Source organism: Bombina bombina, chromosome 4, assembly GCF_027579735.1.
Source record: "Bombina bombina isolate aBomBom1 chromosome 4, aBomBom1.pri, whole genome shotgun sequence".
Taxonomy (NCBI): Eukaryota; Metazoa; Chordata; class Amphibia; order Anura; family Bombinatoridae; genus Bombina; species Bombina bombina.
In genome coordinates this window covers 230,008,652-230,029,347 of record NC_069502.1, presented here as the reverse complement: position 1 = coordinate 230,029,347, position 20,696 = coordinate 230,008,652, and the positions used below count along the sequence as shown (strand labels likewise).

At 36.9% G+C, this 20,696-nt stretch overlaps 1 protein-coding gene across 1 annotated transcript in view; it reads left to right on the top strand.

The window, feature by feature from the left end:
* The window catches only part of ATP1B3 (ATPase Na+/K+ transporting subunit beta 3), a 69,618-nt gene that overhangs the window by 35,288 nt on the left and 13,634 nt on the right, over window positions 1-20,696 (top strand). Inside the window, exons 3-6 of the mRNA XM_053709821.1 lie at window positions 6,079-6,183; window positions 8,134-8,321; window positions 16,147-16,197; window positions 18,106-18,189. Of these exons, the coding sequence (XP_053565796.1) occupies window positions 6,079-6,183; window positions 8,134-8,321; window positions 16,147-16,197; window positions 18,106-18,189 (428 nt within the window). The remainder of the gene's footprint in view (window positions 1-6,078; window positions 6,184-8,133; window positions 8,322-16,146; window positions 16,198-18,105; window positions 18,190-20,696) is intronic.

Genomic DNA, 20,696 nt, shown 5'->3' with positions numbered 1-20,696 from the left:
TTCTATTATATACTCTCCATAGTTCATGAGGTCACTTTTGAACCCTAAACAAATGTCAGTTAGGAGAGCTGAGAAAAATATATATATATATATATATTAAAACTTAGTGATGTGACAGATTGGTGAGTCACAAATTTACCATCACTTTAAATGTTCTGCCTTCTCAGTAGACTTTGGTTAACTTTTTTTATTTTATTATTTATTTATTTTTAGTATGGCCAAAATGTCAGTATTCATTACAGAACCTAATTTTGGATAGGTCTGCAGGCTGCAGCATTTGGATATTTTTGTTGCTACATTTATTACTGTAAATGTGCAACTCACAAATATCTGCAAATATATCTAGTGATTTAAATCAAAATCCACATAGTCAGTAAGACCAATTTTAAATCATGGTTATCATTTTTAGAATAACTTTTCTGATTATTTTCCAGTTATATCAGACCATTACTGATTTGGTTTATATATCATAGATCATTAAAGTGAATGAAATTATTGGAACATTAACTATTTCCGTTTTAGTAGTTTAATTATTGATATTTGATCAAGAGAAAATGTTTTACCTTAAATGAATGTAACGTTTTATGCAGAAGTGCCCAGTTTAAAAAAAATAAAAAAATAAAATACTCAAACTTTCATTCATTAAACTTTACAAGGAAGCTTCTTTTTTTAAAATACCTACCTTTGCTTTATGGAAAGCAGACTGTCGATCCTCCGCTCACAGCCCCTGCTGTAGTTGGCGCAGCAATGACGGATCAGTCTTCCTCCTGTGCCCCTGTTTTTAAAAGTATTTTTACAAACCGGCACTTATTCTTTAAATTTAACATTCACTTTAATAACAAATTTAAATAGTTTTATTTAACTACAATATATTTATTTTTAATGATTGCCCCTCCTCACACGTATGTCCTTGTGCCAGATCTATTCCACTCAAAATAATCTTCTATTCATTAAGCTTCTTGAAACATAGTATGGATTGGCTTGGGAGCTATGGTAGTAAAGGAACAGTAAAGTCAAAATTTTCAGAAAGCACATACAATTTTACAATTACCTACTTTTATCTAATTTGCTTCAATCTCTTGGTATCCATTGCTGAAAAGCGTACATAGGTAGGCTCAAACAATGTACTACTGTGAGCTAGCCAATGTGTTCAGCTACGACCCAGTAGGGCATTGCTCTTCAACAAAGGACACCAAGAGAATGAAGCAATGTGATAAGTAAATCTGAAAACCTATATGCTCTATCTGAAACCCAAAAAGTTATATTTTCATGTTTATCCCTTTTAAGGTCTATTTCTCAACTCTGTATGTTTATTTTCTAACATTTTTGCTGTAAAGAAGGGGTATGTTTCTGCAGAGACAAATTCAGTTAGAAATACAAAACTAATATGCGATGTGTTCAAGATAGAAAAATTGCCCAAAAAATCTGGGAGAGCATGGCGTTGTGAATGTATCAATGGAATCCATTTTCCAAAAATATGAAACATTACAGCCATGAATATACAGCATCTTGCTATATATTTTAAAATCTGTATTTCAGAGTGAATAACATTAAGATTATAATGTATCTTTAAAGACACTACCGTTTTACTTTTTAGATAGCTTTTTCTTCAAAGCATTTTATTTAAATAAAAAACTTTATTTATATTTTTAATCATTGATTTTTATCCACTTTAGTTGCAAATTGTTTCTAATGAATACCGAGTTTTTGCCTATGCCCAGTCATCAGATGGTTATAGTATATGTGCTCTATCGCAAGAAAGTTTTTCCTGAGATTGAATCATTCGTTCCTTCAGGATTACGTTGAAGCCAAGCAAGTCAAATCAACAACTGCCATATATTTTCAACAAAGAGCAAAGGCTCACATGAAGCCTCTTGCTTTCATAACAAAAATACCTGCTGGGGACCGTTTTTTGTTTTAAACTGCTTTTACAGAACGATTGAATAAACATGACCCTGGATAAATATGTAAACAACATAGTATCAGAATGTTACCAAAATAAGCACCAGTCAGAAACCCCATGCAGGCAAAGTTTCTAGTGTTCTGCAGCTTTTTAACCAGTGTGTTGCCAGTATACAGGGGCAGCACAAAACTCTACTTATCAGATACACACAACATTTAGAGGGGCAAAAAGTTAAGCAAAGCATAAACTGGATAAAGATAACAAAACGTAGTTGTTAAAATTAGGAAAATAATGTTAGTATTCATGTTGCTGTGTTTCGATTTGTTTCCAAATTTCTCCTTTTGCTTTACTTTGTCATTTAAAATAGCTGATTTTACCATCTGTCTCCCATTGGTACTAAAAATGTCAGTACTTTGTGTACTGCTTATAGAAAAACTATATTAACTAGAATGTTTTTGTATTAAATCATGCTCCCAGTGGGGGTGACACAGAATAATGTAAAATAAACATAGTACCTCTAAGCATTGGTCTTTGAATAAACAGTGAGACACAAGATAAGAATAATTTGGGTAAATAATTAGACTGCTACTGGCTATTTAATTATCGGAAACAAAAGGAACAATTTCCCGTACATTTTTTTTAAACTTCGCATCTGATATTACTAATTGGAAACGCATTAAATAGGAAAACTATTTTACAGTATGTAAAGGCGAACAGCAAGACTGCGCTATTAGACCCACCCTCCTGCAGACTTGTTAGAATAGTGGCGGTGAGACCTTGCTATTAAAAACCCCACTTACATAGAAAGATTTGTTGCTGGTCTTTAAGGGGTTAAAGAGACATGCAAACCAAACATTTTCTTTCTAATGACACAGTGAGTCCATGGATCATCATCATCAATTATTGTTGAGAATATCACTCTTGGCCAGCAGGAGGAGGCAAAGAGCACCACAGCAAAGCTGGTAAATATCACTCCAACAAGTGGTATCCTTCAGATTTATGCTAGAACACCTTCGCTTATTACTTAAGGAGGTTTTGGCTACTTTGGACGACTCCGACACAACTATTGTAGTCAATCCTAAAAAGTCTAGTAAATTGAACAAATACTTTGATGTTCCCTCGGCGGTGGAGGTTTTTCCAGTTCCTGACCATGCTGTGGAGATTACTCGAGAATGGGAAAGACCTGGTATTCTCTTTTCTCCATCTCCTATTTTTAAGAAGTTTCCTATAGCGGATTCTATTAAGGAGTCGTGGCAGATGGTTCCTAAGGTAGAAGGAGCGATTTCCACTTTGACCAAGAGGGCTACTATTCCTATAGTGGATAGTTGTTCTTTTAAAGATTCAATGGATAAAAAATTGAAGGCTTTACTAAAAAAGATGTATGGCAACCTGCGGTGCGTATCGCTACTGTTACCAGCGCTGCGGCTTACTGGTTTGATGCATTGTCTGAATCTCTTCAGACGGATACCCCTCTTGATGAGTTCCAGAACAGGATTTGCGTTCCTAGCCCACAGGGCCTTGTGGTTGAAGTCCTGGTCTGCGGATGTTTCATCTAAATCTAAGCTCATGGCTATTCCTTACAAGGTTAAGACCTTGTTTGGACCTGGTTTGGCGGAAATTATCTGATATTACTGGAGGGAAGGGTTCTTTTCTTCCTCAAGATAAAAAGAATAAGCAGAAGAGACGTCTGAGTAATTTTCGTTCCTTTTGTAATTTTCCTGGAAGCCCAACCAGCCCCCCCCCCCCCCAGGCTTGGATAAGAGATGTACCGGGTCCCTGGGCAGTGGACATTGTATCCCAGGGATACAAAATAGACTTCAAATCTTTTCCTCCCAGAGGCAGGTTCACACTGGCCATTTTTTGCAGTACAGTGGTCCCACCCCTGGCGTTCTCTCCCTCCCACTCTCTTTTGCTTTCTCTCTCTCCCCCCTCTCTTTTGCACTCTCTCTCTCTCCCTATATATATATATATATATATATATATATATATATATATATATATATATATATATATATATATATATATATATATATATATATATATATATATATATATATATATATATATATATATATATATATATATATATATATATATATATATATATATATATATATCTATATATATATATATCTATATATCTATCTATCTCTCTCTCTCTGGCCTCTCTGGCCTCTCTCTTTTTCTGTCCACATCTCCCCCCCTCACTCCACATCTCTCCCCCCCCTCTCCCCACATCTCTCCACCCTCTCTTGAGCTGTTTGAGCTCTCTCCACGGGCCTTCGCGTTAGGCTCCGCCCCCTTCACGCTCGGCCACGCCCACTTCTGCTCGACGCAGTCGGCAGAACAGTTAGGGACTTAGGCCAGGTGTGTTTGTCCTCGTGCTGTCTCTACTGCGCATGACAGCTTCGGACAAACACACTTGGCCTTTTATAGTATAGGATTAGTTATGAATGATATGGCAGAAGTTGATCCATGACCAGCTAAATCCGTTCTTATTGAAGTTTCGGTGGTAAATGATATAATTTATGCTTGCCTTTTATATTTTTTAGAGATATGTCTTCTGGCCTTCTTAGGTAGGGGGTCAGTCTTTGGGTATTATATGTGTTTGTTTAGAAAATGTCAGTCTCAGTCTTGAAGTGAATTGGCAGAAACTGTTTCATGAGTTAATTTTGCTTTAATCCTAAGTATTAAGTTAGATTCTTTAATGTACGCTTATTTTCTTTTATGTAAACCACAATTATAAAGATGGTTTTGTTTTTTTCTCTGCCTTGTATTTTGAAACTGGATTGTATTTAAAAAAAAAAAAAAAAAAGGTGGAGAGCCAAAGCCTTACCCATTCAGTAATGAATTACCAGCACGTGCCACAAGAGTGATCAGTAATAACAATACATCTAATTTTGGATTATGCTGACTACTTAAGTGAAAGGGGACCTAATCAATGTTATCTTTAAAGGGACAGTAAACACTTTGTAATATGTATGATTATGTATAGTTAAAAAAACAAACAAAAAAAACCCCATAGCAATTGCTTTTATTATTATTTCTTTTCTCTAATTTTATTAGAGGATACAAGTACAAAACAATGCTTTGTTAGATCATTTTATTATTGCACTGTTTGCTTATATCTATGTGTTTACGTCATTAACCCCTGCAAATAGGTTAAAGCAGCCGTGCTGTACAAAGAGCTAACTAAAGACATCCTGGTGAGTCAATGACAAGAGGCATGTGCGTAGCCACCAATCACCGGCTAGCTTCCAGTAGTGTATTGCTGCTACTAAGCCTACCTAGGTGTGCTTGTAAACAAATGATACAAAAAGAACAGACAAATTGATAATGGAAGTAAATTAGGGTGGTTCTAACAGCATAAGGTTTTCAGAAACATCCTAAGTTCTATGTTTTTTTATTTTTTTTATTTTATTTTTAGATAATTAACAATACCAGACATAAACATAGGTCCATATAGAAGTACAATCAGTACTCAAAACAGAATGTTATATAAAAACAGTACTGAATGTTGCCATTGAAAAGGGATGAATCCGCTTCAGGTATATCGAGAATTAATTCACACATATAATCCTTACATAATCAATATAGATGCGCTTCCCCTACAAAACTTTCTAGATAGATTCACATTTCTGACATAATAAGCACACATATCTAGTACCTGTCAGATATTCTAGCGGTTCAGCACCTTGGTACCACTTTCTGATTTGGTGTCTAAATGTAGCCACCAATCCGCAAGCGCTACCCAGGTGCTGAACCAAAAATGGGCCGGCTTGTAAGCTTACATTCAAATACAGATACCAAGAGAACGAAGAAAAATTGATAATAGGAGTAAATTAGAAAGTTGTTTAAAATTGCATGCTCTGTCTGAATCATGAGAGGTTTTAATTTTGACTAGACTATTCCTTTAAGTAGTCTGGATTGGCTCCTGCATATAATGCGAGTAATGGGTGCAGATTGGCTATTGATGAATTGTAACAAACAAGGTGCATTCCAAACATCTTCAGACTCGCCAAGTACTTCAGAAAAAAGCTTGTAATGACAAGGTGTTTACTGTCCTTTAAAATAATTTTCTTGGTTTTATTACACTAATTATATATTAAATTTTTAAATCTGTTTTAGAGTTGATTTTAATCGTTTGTCATTTATGCCTAAACCCTCTCTTCCAGGTCTTATGATTTCTCCTAAGTCTTCTGGACTGGAGATTACATTTAATAAGAACGACCCCAAGTCGTACAGTGAGTTTGTACGAACCCTTCACTCATTCTTATTGCGTAAGTAGATGATACTATTACTACTTCTTATTTTATATATCTATATCAATGTAAATATTTGCATAGGAAATTAGTACATCTAAGCAAGTATCCCCGCTTGCTTTCCCCCAGAAATTCTTAATATGCAATGTCTCCAATGCACAAGAGAATTGTGGGTAAGATATGCAAATTTGGTATGCAAATTCTCAGTTTTTTTGCTTCAAAAATAGTTTTAACACAGCGATCCTTTTAAACAGGAATATGACAGTGTGTGTGTGTGTATATATATATATATATATATATATATATATATATATATATATATATATATATATATATATATATATATATATATATATATATATATATATATATATATATATATATATATATATATTATATATATATATATTATATATATATATATATATATTATATATATATATATATATATTATAATCTATCTTCATTATTTGCTTATTGCCTGCTGGTTACATTGTGTATTTTATTCTTAAGAAACTGCAATAGTCCCATATAAATTAAATTGATAGTTTTTGCATGCTATTTTGATCAAACTTGTTGTGCAGCTTCTTACCATAGCCAAAATGATCATATGTTCTTGGTCAGAGATGCAGCTAAAATGCTAGTACTGTCACTCTTGAAATCGCTGGTATTTGTGCGCATGCCCTTGGCCAGGCATGCAACTGCAGATAATTTTTTTTTTTTTTTTCCTTTTTTATAAGGAGCATTAGTCTATATCCAAGTTGATTAAAATGCTGCAGACCGTATTTAACAAGCAGCGGTCATCAGACCGCTGCTTCCCTAACCTTTTGCCACCTCTTAGGTGGCGAATTTCATTCTCCCCGGTCTCGTCCGACTGGGGAGATTGCACGTGAGAGCAAAATAGCGCTTGTGTACAATGCTGAATTCAGCCAGCGGTGAGCTACGGCGTGTATGTACACCACCTGTCTGCCTCAGCTTGATGAATCGACCCCTAAATGCATTTCATACACCTCCCTACTTTTGGGTACCACCATATTGGAACAGGAATGCAATGAAATCTAGATTTCAAAATGTCAGCACCCATGAGTGTAAGAAGGCTGTGAATAACCCCAATACTGTGCCTATGAAATATACTTAGTTTTAATGTCCCTTTTATACAGGGTTGTAACTGTTCTGTTAAAGCAGTTAACTTTAATTACGTTTTAGTCAGTTGTAAAGTTTAGGTAGATAGGAGTTAAAGGGACACTGTACCTGAAGATTTTTGTTTCAAAAGCCCAAAGGCAGTACATGCTGTGAACATTTTCAACCGATGCAATGTTTTATAAAACTTTAAAAATGGATTTATTCTCCAGTTAATAAACGCATTCTAATTGAGCTGGTGCTTTAGTGTAACTGCCTAATTTTAAAACTGAATTTATTTTCAAAATTACCTGCAGAACATTTTCTTTAAAAAAAAAAAAAAAAAAATAGCAGAAAGTGAAAAATAGTTCTGCCTCCCGGTTCAAAAGCTAGATAACCCCTTTATTACCCATTCCTTAGTTTTGCATAACCAACACTGTTACGTTAATATACTTTTTATATCAGCCTCTGCAGACTGTGCCTTTATCTCAGTTTCGCCCCCCCCCCCCCCAAACTTAAATTTTAGCTAATTAGTGCTGGTTCCCCGCATAACTTAATAGGAGTGAGCACACTCATTGACTAGCAGTGTCTGACTCTGAGAAGCTAATAAAATGCACTGCGATCAGAGGTGAACTGCAGGGGCTTAGAAACAGACAGATATTTAGAGGTTATAAAGTATATGTTGGCTATGCAGAATTGGGGTATGGGTAGTAAAGGCATTATCTAGCTTTTTAAACAAAAAAAAATATATCAAGTAGATTGTCACTTTTTTTAATCTTACCAGGTTTTGTGCTTAGACGTTAAGAAAAATAATAATTTGGGGCTTAACTTTGTCTTTGTGTTTTATAGCATACAATGATACCAAACAAGCCAAAAACAAGCCATGCACCCCTGGCCTGTACTTTGACCAGGATGGGCCTGATCAGAAGGAGTCTTGTCAGTTTAACAGGTCCTCACTGGGACTGTGTTCTGGTATTGATGATGCCAACTTTGGGTACAGCGAAGGAAATCCCTGTGTGATCGTGAAGATGAACAGAGTAAGTTTATGGATGGAAGGAATTATTTTCTTGTGCAACAAGCTGTGTGTTCTACAAACCACTGTCCAATAAATACATCTGTGGCCCTCCTCATGTGTAGTAATAAGACCACATCTATAAAGGAAGTTGCCTCAGCCAAAGCAAACAATTTAATTTCTGTTATGGGGGAGCCATTGGGAGTTAAAGGGACAGCCTGCTACAGAATTTTTATTGTATAAATAGATAATCCCTTTATTACCCATTTCCTCAGTATTGCATAACACACACAGTTATATTATTTATACGTTTTTATCTCTGTGATCAACTTGCCTAAGCCTTTGCAGACTGTCCCCCTATTTCAGTTCTTTTGACAGACTTGCATTTTAGCCTATCAGTGCTGACTCTATATAATTCTACAGGAGTGAGTACAATGTTATCTATGGCACACATGAGCTAGCGCTGTCCAGTTGTTAAACTGTCAAATGGACTGAGATAAGAGGTAACCTTCAAGGGCTTAGACTTTTGCAATTCAGCCTCCCTAAGTTTAGCTTTCAACAAAGAATACCAAGCAAACAAAGCAAAGTTGAAGATAAAAAATGTCATGCCCTATCGGAATTTTGAAAGTTTAATTTTGACTAGACTGTCACATTAAGTGATGTGCACAATATTGGACTGAATACAATGAGTGTTCATGGGGCAACCCATGGACCAAAGGAACCAGGCAGTATGTTTGCTATGGATAATAATGAGAACAATACTTAATGGGACACACAAGTCAAAGTAAACTTTTATGATTCAGATAGAGCAGGACATTTTAAAACAACTTTCCAATTTACTTCCATTAACAAAATGTGCAGTCTTATTATATTTACACTTTTTAAGTCACCAGCTTCTACTGAGTATGTGCAAGAATTCACAGAATATACATATATGCATTTGTGATTGGCTGATGACTGTCACATGATAGAGAGGGAGTGGAAATAGACATAATTGAATTTTGTCAGAAAAAAAATCTGCTACTCATTTGAAGTTCAATCTAAGTGCTATTGCATTGTCTTTTTATCATGTATTTGTTGATTATGTAAATATACTGTATTCACTGGTCCTTTATTGTCAAACAATAAAAAGACAATGCAGTAACACTTTGAATTTGAAATGTGCAGTAGAATATTTTCCGGTAAAAAAGTTAAAGGGATTCTGAACCCAATTTTTTTCTTTTGTGATTTAGATAGAGCATGTGATTTTAAGCATCTTTCTAATTTACTCCTATTATCATTTTTTCTTTGTTCTCTTGCTATCTTTATTTGAAAAAGAAAGTCCAGAACCCTGGACAGCACTTGTTTATTGGTGGATGAGTTTAGCCACCAATCGGCAAGAACCCAGCTTGGTCATCAAAAATGGGCCGGCATCTAAACTTACATTTTTGGTTTTCAAATAAAATACCAAGAGAATGAAGAACATTTGATAATAGGCGTAAATTAGAAAGTTGCTTAAAATTGCATGCTCTATCTGAATCACAAAAGAAAATATTTCTTTCAGTGTCCCTTTAAATTAAGTTAAAAAGTTAATCTATTTATCCCTCCTCCTGAATCATGTGACAGCCAGCAGCCAAACACAAAATGCATATATATGTATACTGTTCAATTTTTCACATGCTCAGTAGTACAGGATTATTTAAAAAAAAAATAAGAAATGCTTTATCTGAATCCGGAAGCTTTTATATTTTTTTCTTTTTTAAGACACGATGAGTCCACGGATCATCTTAATTACTAATGGGATATTCATCTCCTGGTCAGCAGGAGGAGGCAAAGAGCACCACAGCAGAGCTGTTAAATAGCTCCTCCCTTCCCTCCCACTCCAGTCATTCTCTTTGCCTACGTTAGTGATAGGAAGAGGTAAAGTGAGGTGTTAGATTAGATTCTTCAATCAAGAGTTTATTATTTTTAAAGCAGTGCCAGAGTGTGCTGCTTTGTTCTAGGGTGTAGCCGTAGTACATATCGGTCTCTACAGTAGAGCTTTTGGTGGCTTTAGAGCAATGGGAACTTGTGGGACATAATTCTCACTGCGCCTCCCATACATTTATTCTGCCCTAACCCTGATAGCCTAAGCACATAAATGTATAGGAGGCGCAGTGAGAATTACAAGGTAACTTTTTATTCTAGGTCTGGGGTAAAGGACCAGAAGAAGTGGAGCACTTTAATTTATGGGACATAGAGACTCCTTTTTGTAGAGGAGGACAATTTAGACAGCACCTTATTAGCAGGCACTGGGGCGGAGGAGAGATTAGGACTTTTTCACTTTGAGCTTTGCGTCTGTACAAGTAATGACAGAACGCTTAGTATGAGGTGAATGCTTAGTTGCTGGCTAGCAAGGGACAGTCCCACTTTGGCTGCAGACTTTCAGTATGCTTATTTTACTGTCGGCAATAGATCCGTTTTTCTATATTAATGGAGACCGGAACTCTCCTTGTGAACGCCCACGATGGGCGGAGCGTCGCCAACGTGGCGTTCAGCCTGTGTATTTTATTCGGCATTAGATTCATTTCTATAATAATGGGGATCTCGCCTTGTTAACGCCCGTGATGGGCGGAGCTTCAAGTGGCGTGAATTTGGCGTGCGCACTCTGCTTCTACTCTATTTCTGGCAGCATGTACTTCCTTCTAGTTCGGAAGTGGTTATTGAGCTGCGTGAAAACCGGACAGCACTACTATGCTGTATTCGGATTTTTTGGGTCTGCAAAATTTAAATGCTTTTGTAGACACAGTAACACATTTTTATGTTTTCAGCTTTGCATAAGCGATTACATCTGTGTCCATTTGAGTATCGTTAAACTTCCTCTACATGCAGAAATAAATGGGGCGTTTTAACATTTGAAGACACAGTGGCATCTCTTATGTGTTTAATGTTTATTTAATGTACCCATAAACAGATGTAATCTTTTGAGTACCGTTAACCTTTCCTCTTCATGCAGAAATAAAGGTGACGTTTTAACATTTAAAGACACAGTAACATCTTTTATGAGTCAAATGTTTAATAAAAGATTACAAGAGTTTATGTACATTAGAGTACTGTTAACTTTTTCCTCTACGTGAAGAAATATATATAACTTTTTAACATTTAAACACCCAGTAACATCTTTTATGTTTTTAAATGTTTCATAAGGATTACAACTGTTTATGTGATACTTTGTTTTTGAGGCAAGAAAAAATGTCGTATTAATGTTTAAAGACACAGTAACATCTTTTTTGTTTTAAATGTTTAATAAAAATAATAAAAATAAAAAAAAATTCAACTGTTTATTGGATTTTTTATTTTTGGACATGAGGTCCTGCTAGATTTTCAGGCAGCTACTGTTTCAATATCTTTTGATAAGGTTCAATTTATGCCGCAAATCTCTCCTCAAGTGTCCCAATGTTATAGCCCTCACAGGCAGTGCTCTGCGATTTACCTCAATCTCCTTCTGGAGTTACTTGGCTATTCTCCCCCCCCCCCATGTTGCGGGGTTGGCGCAAAAGGAAATGGGTTACATCAGTGAATAACTTTTTCTGAATGTCTCTTCCCTGAGAACTGAAAAGGAGGATTCTTCGGTAGTGTTTGAGGAGAAAATCTCAGACAGTAATTCATTGATCTGTAGGAATTTCCTTCAAGTTTAGCCTGATATACCTCCATTAATTAATTAATTAATTAAGGGGGCTTGGAAAACAGTTTCCAAGGGGGAAGGAGCCGTTTCCACCTTAGCTAAGAGATCTACTATTCCCATAGAGGGTAGTTGTGGCTTCTAAGACCCTATGGAAAGAAGTTAGAGGGTCTATTCAATGAGATGTATGTACAACAGGGCTTACAGGCAGCCAGCTGGGGTACATTGCTACCGTCTCTAGTGCGGTGGCATTTTGTTTAGAGGACGGAATCTTCCTTGGATGAAATCCAGGATAGGATAAAGGCTCTTAAAAACTAGCTAATTCCTTTTATATGGATGTCTCCTTTCAGGTTATCAATTTGGGAGCCAAGATTTCGAGTTTCTCTTTTCCAGCTCGCAGAGCCTTATGGTTATAACCTTGGCCTGCGGATGTGTTTTCTCGGTCTAAATTGCTGGCTATCCTTTCAAGGCGAAGACCTTGTCTTTTTGGGACCTGGCCTGTCGGAGGTTATCTCCGATATCTCGGGTGATAAGGGTCTTTTTTTTCCCGCAGGTTAAGAGAAACAAACAGACAAAAAGGACAACAGCGCAATTTTTTGTTCCTTTTTGGAATTTCAAGGGGAAGTTTTTCCTGTTACTGTCTCCAACCAAGAACAGACTAACCTACTTGGAGATACAATCTATTAAGCCTGTTGTTGAATTAAGGACAGCATGACGAGCATGCCCTGATCCGGGCCCGGATCTTGTAGGGGGCAGTCTTTCCTTCTTCGCTCAGACTTGGGTTGAGATTTTCTGGATCTCTTACGTTTTGAAGAATTTTAGATATCAGTAGTTTAAACAAACTTCTCAGGGTACCGTCCTTAGACTATTTGTTCCATTTTTCCTTTGACCCTAGAGAATTAAGTTATATCAACAGTGGATGAAAGGACGTGTACTTACTTGTTCCCATCCACTGGGATCATCCAAAGTTCCTAGGGTTTGTTTTTTTCTGGTCAAACATTTTCAGTTTGTGACTTTTCCTTTCGGTCTTGCAACAGTTTCCAGAAATTTTACAAAGGTTCTGGTATCTCTGTGGCGGTGCTTCGTTTTCAAGGAATTGCTGTGGCAACTTATCTGGACGACATCCTAGTCCAGACGCCTCTTCATCTAGCAAGATTCCACATGGAAATGTCGTTTTACTTCCTGCGATCTCACAATGGGAAGATACATTGGGATAAGAGTTCCTTTGTCCCAAATTCAAGAGTAACTTTCTTGGGAACCATAATAGATTCCCTATCTATGAAGATTTTTCTGACAGACGTCAGGAAATCAAATATTTTTGATTCTTGTCTAGCTCTTTAGTCCTCTCCTCGGCTGTCAGTGGCTTAGACATGGAGGTAATCGGGTTGATGGAAGCGGCAATGGATATCATCCCGTTTGCTCGGTTCCATCTTTGTCTTCGACAATTAAATATGCTCGGGTAATGGAACAGATTATGCAGATTTGTCTCTTCAAATTCTTTTGGCTCAGGAGACAAGGGATTCTCTTCAATGATGGTTGTCTCTGGATCATTTTTTCCAGGGATCCTGCTTTCGCAGACTATCTTGAGTGATTGTGTCAACAGACACCAGCCTTCTAGGGTTCCCTAATAGGCTCAGGTAGTGTGGACTCAGTCAGAACCTGTTCTTCCTATAAACATCCTGGAGATGAGAGCGATCTTAAATGCTTTTCTAGTCTGGCCTCAGTTAGCCTCGGTTCAGCTTATCAGGTTCCAGTTGGACAACATAACTTCAGTGGCTTACATCACTCATCAGGGAGGAACAAGGAGTTCCTTAGCGATGACAGAGGTAACCAAGATAATTCAGTGGGCGGAGGCCCATTTTTGTTGTCTGTTGACGATCCACATCCCAGGGGTGGACAACTGGGAGGCGGATTTTCTGATCAGGCAGACTTTTCATCCGGAGTGGTGGGAACTCCATCCGGAAGTGTTTTCCAGCCTGATTATCAGGTGGGCTCAGCCGGAATTTGATCTCTTGGCATCTCGACGGATTGCCAAGCTCCCGAGATTCTGGTCTAGGGACTCCCAGGCGGAACTGATAGATGCTGTGGTGGTTCCTTGGACCTTTAGTCTAACATACCAACTTCCTCCGTTTACGCTTTTTCTTCGAGTCATTGCTCAGATCAAGCAGGAGAGGACATCAGTGATCCTCTTTGTTCCTGCTTGGCCTCGCGGGATTTGGTATGCAGATCTGGTGTATGTCATCTCTGCCACTGTGGAGACTTCTGTTGTAGAAGGACGTTCTAATTCAAAGGTCCTTCTTTCACTTAACTCTAGTTTCTCTGAGGCTGATTACTTGGCGATTGAACGCTTAATTTTGTCTAAGCGAGGTTTTTCTGACTCTGTCATAGTGACCATGATTCAGGCTAGCAAGCCTGTAACTGAAATGAAATAAAAAAAAAAAATAAAATTTTTTTTCAATAGATATGGCGTACATATCTCTTTGGTGTTAATCCAAGGGCTACTCATTTCTAGAATTTTGTATTTTCTCCAAGAAGATTTGGAGAAAGGTTTATTGCCTAGTTTCCCTAAAGGGTCAAATCTCGACATTATCTGTTGTGTTACACAAACGTCTGGAGGAGGTTTCGGATGTACAATTATTTTGTCAGGCCTTGGTCAGGAGCAGGCCTGTGTTCAAACCAGTTACTCATCCATGGAGTCTGAATTTAGTTCTTCAACTTCTTCTAGGGGCTCCGTTTGAGCCTATGCATTCCTTCGATATCAGGTTGTTATCTTGGAAAGTTTTATTTCTTGTTGCTATTTCCTCTGTTTGTGGAGTGTCAGAGCTCTCGGCATTGCAGTATGAGTCTTCTTACCTTATTTTCCATTCAGATAAGGTAGTTTTATGTACTACATTAGGATTTCTTCCTAAGGTTGTTTCTGATCGGAACATTAATCAGGAGATTGTTTCTTTTTTTTTGAGTCCTAATCATCCTCCTCAGAAGGAACGACTGTGTACAATTTGGACGTGGTCCGTGCTTTAAAGTTTTCTCATGCAGGCGACTAAGGATTTTCGTCAGTTTTTTCTTTGTTTGTGGTTTTCTCAGGAAAACATAATGGACAGAAGACTGTCTACTTCTTTCTTTTTGACTGAAGAGTATCATTTGTTTTGCATATGAGACTGCTGGACAGCAGCCTCCAGAGAGAGAGTTACGGCTCATTCCACGAGGGCTGTTGCTTACTCTTGGGCAATGAAGCTTCTGTGAGGCTGCAACTTGGTCCTCTCTTCACACTTTTTCAAGGTTCTTCAAATTTGATATTTTTATTTCGGCTGATGCCGCTTTTGGGAGAAAGGTTCTTCAAGCAGTGGTGCCTTCCGTTTAGGATACCTGTCTTGTCCTTCCTGTATCATCTGTGTACTCTAGCTTGGGTATTGAATCCCATTAGTAATTAAGATGATCTGTGGACTCATCGTGTCTTAAAAAAGAAAAGAAAATTTATGCTTACCTGATAAATTTATTTATTTTTTGACACAATGAGTTCACAGCCCGCCCTGTTCTTTTAGACAGATTGTGGGTTATTGTAAACTCCAGACACCTCTGCACCTTGGCTTTTCCTTTCTTTTCCTAACTTTGGTCGAATGACTGGAGTGGGAGGGAAGGGAGGAGCTATTTAACAGCTCTGCTGTGGTGCTCTTTGCCTCCTCCTGCTGACCAGGAGGTGAATATCCCATTAGTAATTAAGATGATCTGTGGACTCATCGTGTCAAAAAAGAAATAAATTTATCAGGTAAGCATAAATTTTCTTTTTTTTACTTTAGTGGCCCTTTTTTAAGTAACCGATAAAGTTTTTGAACTTAAATGGTATAAATATGGCTTCCTTTCTGTGTAATACTGCAGTCTAATTTTGACTTGCAGGCAAAGGACCACTCATGCAGTAGAATTGCATAATTAAGACAATGATTTAACACTTACTCTGAATTTCAGCAGTAGATTTTTGTTAGTTGTTTTTTTCTGGCCAATCAGACTAGTATACATATACCCTGTGAGCTTGTGCACATGCTCAGTAGGATCTTGTTCCCCAGAAAGGGTGAATATAAAGACACTGCAAAATTTGATAATGGAAGTACATTGGAAAGTGTCTTAAACTGTTTGTTCTATCTGAATCATAAAAGTTTATTTTGACTTGTGTCCGTTTTTGTTTAAATCTGTTTGTTTTTTTTGTTCTCTCCAGATTATTGGATTAAAGCCAGAAGGAAATCCAAAAATAAACTGTACTTCTAGGGTGAGTTTTGTCCGTCCCTGGAATGCTAAAGTTTTTTGTTTTTTTTTTTGTGTTTTTTTTTTTAAATTTTCATTATTTGATATTTAAACAGGTTACAAGTAATTTGGTGATGCCTAGTTTATATAACTTTTAGTAGCATGTAGCACTAAAATCCACTAATATCCTATCCATGTATAAAAATATCTGTTTAATAAAGCCTTGAGAGAGAGCTCTCTATCTAGAGAGATACACAATTTGGTTTTTATCACAGCCTCTTTTCTGCAAATACCTTTCCTTGTGTGACAGTTTATTTTGCATTGTTGGGTGATATTTAATTACCTCAAAATATGTCACACATGGTAGTTTTGTTTTTGTGGGGTTTTTTTGTTTGTTTTTTTTTTAATTTTGTTTTTAAATAAAAATGTAAAATTCTCCTAACCTTAAAATGCCGGAAATGTTTTTCATTGACTGTAGCTCTGCTGACTTGGAAATGGTACTCAACACTCCTGTTTCATTTGCTCCTTACATTCATTCTCCAAATCCTGCAACTTCTGCTTATAGAATGTTGCTAAAATCTGGCCTTTTGTAGCACAACAACATTGTTGATTCGCTTGTGTCTTGCCTTGATACTATGAACTCTTCAGATTTGCCCTTCTTTCAATAAACTGACCATTTACTCACCATACTTTTTCCACATGCAGCCTTTATCAATCAGCATTCATTTCCAGTGCATATCTAGGGCTGTCCCTACAGTGGCATTAAATAGCCTTCTGTATCAAATTCACTGTTCTAGACAGAACTCGCAAAGCTCCCAAATACCTCCAATGTAATTGCAAAGAATTCCCCAAACTGAACTTCATTCTGTTTCTGTCCCCGCAAATAAGACTAAATCAGCCCTTTGAAACTTTCTTCCTCAATCTGTTGTACTCTAGATTGCAGTATACATAGCTAAGATGCACAATCCCTTTTGATGCACTACTGGGGTTTGTAGGACACAGTCAGGGCATATTGCTAACACTGCAAGCCTGCTGTCCAATTCCTTCACCCGCATTACACATAAACACCCTTACTAGATGCCTCCTGAAGTTTTTAGGCCAACAGCTGCAGATTTTTTTTTTAGTGTTATTCAACAATGACAGTAATTTATCAGGCCAGCTGAATACACAAAGCTTCTACCATCTTAACATACTATTGACTAAAAAAACAGGCTGTGAGTTATACTCTCATACCTGATGCATCGTATAATAAGTAATCTGCTAAAGGTCTAACTTAAACCTATGATTAAATACATCTAGAAAGATTTGCGTTTTTAGAGAACGGCCATTGATTCCAGCACATCTGCATTTCTATCTGTTGTTATGCACATGTATTCTGTAGCACTCCAAGCCCCCAAAACAATGCTATTTGAAAAATAACAATTTAACATACTGTTTTTTTTTTTTTTTCCTTTTTTTTTTTTAAACACTAGATAAAGTAAGACATTGATGTGTTATGCTGTTCTGTAATGTTCAACTGATATTGTGCTTGAACCAAGGAATCACCAATCCTAAATGCAAATCAACTAGGGGACATATTTTCTTCTCTGTAAATGCGGCATTCTCCAAAGCTCCTTTTGCATGTTTTCTACAAACAATGTTTTATTATTAAAGCAGTTTCTTCTTTATCTGGCGGTTCCACACTCATCAGATTTTATCATAACTTATGTCTAGAATCATAACAAAGTGATGATGACCTTGTGCAAAGCACCAGTAACTCTGCACAATATTTACTGTCTCACAAAACATGGCCACTTGGAATAGTCGTAAAAAAAAATGCTGCACTCCTTTTCTCTTGAAATTAAATTTGCCCAGTTTTATGGCCTCTGCAACATAACTATAATTGGTACTCTCATTTGTTACACCAAGCCTAAACTCTCTTAACTTTCTGCAGAAAGAAGATGTAAACCTTCAGTATTTTCCTGAGAAAGGAAAGCTTGACTTGATGTATTATCCATATTATGGGAAGAAGACGCACGTAAGTATTTTATTTTTGTATTTTTAAATAAGGTTTTTTCACTTTTTTTTTACATTTTTCGGGTCGGTTTATGCCGTATAATACAGTGTTTCCTATGTACTCCTTAAATCATGGCCTTTGCAATGGTTGACAAATCTATATAGACATTATGAACCAGCCACACACTGTGATATATGTACGTTCATACTAGAGCTGCAACAACTAATCGTCATAATCGATAATAATCTATTATGAAAATAGTTGTCAACGAATCTCATAATCGATTAATCGATTAGTTGGTTTTTCAACCTTTATAAGTATATATTTGTTATTTTTAGAGCGGACTAGATATTTCCCCTAACCTTATAGCTGGTTATTTACCATTGCATATAGGTATTCAAGATATTTTTATGTTAGAATGAAGTCAATGGTTACTTTATTGAGAGGCCCCTTGCCAAGGTAGAAAACACTTAGCATTGGTGAAGAGCAAACAAAGATAAATATCCCACTTTGGTTAAATTGGCAAAACCCTACTTATACACATCAACAGCCTTTGTGGTTTTGTTTTGTTTTGTTTAATAATAAAACTGTGCTCTGCTGCTTAAAAATTGAAGAAACAGTTGTGTTAATGTAAAGTTTTAGTCTGAAGTTTATATTTGTAACACTCTCAGTATGTGGATTTTATTTAAAACATAGTAAACTATTATTGATTCTCTTTTTATCCGATTAGTCGATTAATCGAAAAAATAATCGGCCAATTAATCGATTATGAAAATAATCGTTAGTTGCAGCCCTAGTTCATACATACTGTGCAAACGTCTTAGGCCACCATTAGATTTGTTGTTTTAGCAATGGTATAATGAACATATATAATTATTTTTCAGTCTCTTTATTAGAATACAACCAGAAAATACAGGATATTTGTATGCAGTATTAAAAAAAAAAAAAAAAACTGAAACAAGTCTTAGGCTTAAAGTGGCAAGTATTTAGTGTGATTTCCCTTACACCTGAGCAATAGCAGTAACCTGGCTCTCGTAAACCTAAATGGAATGGCTCCCTAATTAATGTCACTGCTAACACCTGTTTGTCCTACAATTTCATGGCAAAATTACTGCTGTGAAAAAGTTCTATTACACCAGGTTTGTGCAAGACATGCTTGAACATTACATAAACATGTGGTATGAGGTTCAATTCATTGGAATAAGACCAACTTTCTATCACTTCATTCCATTCAAAATGCCAAAGATCACAGAATTTGACAGACCTAAAATCATACTTTTGCATCCGCAAGGCCACTCTCAAAGGAAAATCAGCAAACAAACTAGATACTTAAGATGTGGTATTCAAACTGGTTTAAAGCTGGTCAAGGACAAAAAAAGGACTTGAAGGCTAAGAAAAACTGATGAGAAGTTTCTCAGTTTCTTCTTTGAGAGACTGAAAGAAGTCCAGCAAGGACCTGGCTCAGCATCTGGCAGCTTCATCAGGATGTCAAGTTGACCCTACCACAGTCTGAAGAAGCTTGATCAGGAATGGCCTTTGTGGAAGAGTAGCAGCCAAGAAACCACTTTTCCTTACATAAGGCAAGGAGAGTCCACAACTGCATTCCTTACTGTTGGGAGATACAACACTTGTCCACCAGGAGGAGGCAAAGACACTCCAGCCAAAGTCATTCTTTTCCTTTTGTGACTATAGGAGGTGGCAGATAAGTGTCAGAAGATTTGGATAGTCCTGTAATGGGTATGTTCCCTTCAAAGAAAGGAATGGAGTTTTAAGTATTAATACAAGAAAAACAGAGGTAGCCAGGTGGTGTGAAATAAAAAATACACTTTATTTAATATCAATTAAAAAAACATGGAGAGGGATGTCCCCATATGCTACAAACAAACTAGTTCATTTGTAGCATATGGGGACATCCCTCTCCATGTTTTATAATAGATATTTAATAAAGTTATTTTTTATTTCACACCACCTGGCTATCTCCGTTTTTCTGGTGTATCTAAAGAGCCAGTGAGGTGAATGCTGCACTCGCACTGCCACCGCAACTACGCTGGGCATTCCCCCCACTGTGAACCATTAGGACATTGGAGTCTCTATAGTACAGGATCGTTAGTACTCGCATCCCCATTTGAGCTATCCCGCTTTGGGCACCTAGATTACCTGCTACACTAATGCTGGAGGAATCATAAGGTGAGTGATGTAAGTCACATGACCGGGAAAGTGTGGACGGACAAGGATCCAGAGGCAGCGGTTGTTTCAGGCAGCACAGCTTACGGCTCCAAGACGGCGGTATTAAGGTGATAACCTGGGACACACACCAGGACTACGGTAATTTTACCCTCAACAATCTGGATTTGGTATTTGATTGTTTATACAAGTGTGTATGCTCATGGGGAACAGCATGTTTGTCTGCAAGTGACATTACAATAATTAAGCACTACGGATACAGGCTTTCGCTTGCTACAGTGGTTAACATTGGGAATATTACTATACATTTTGAGACATAAGCGGCATACTAAGAGGCAGAGAGT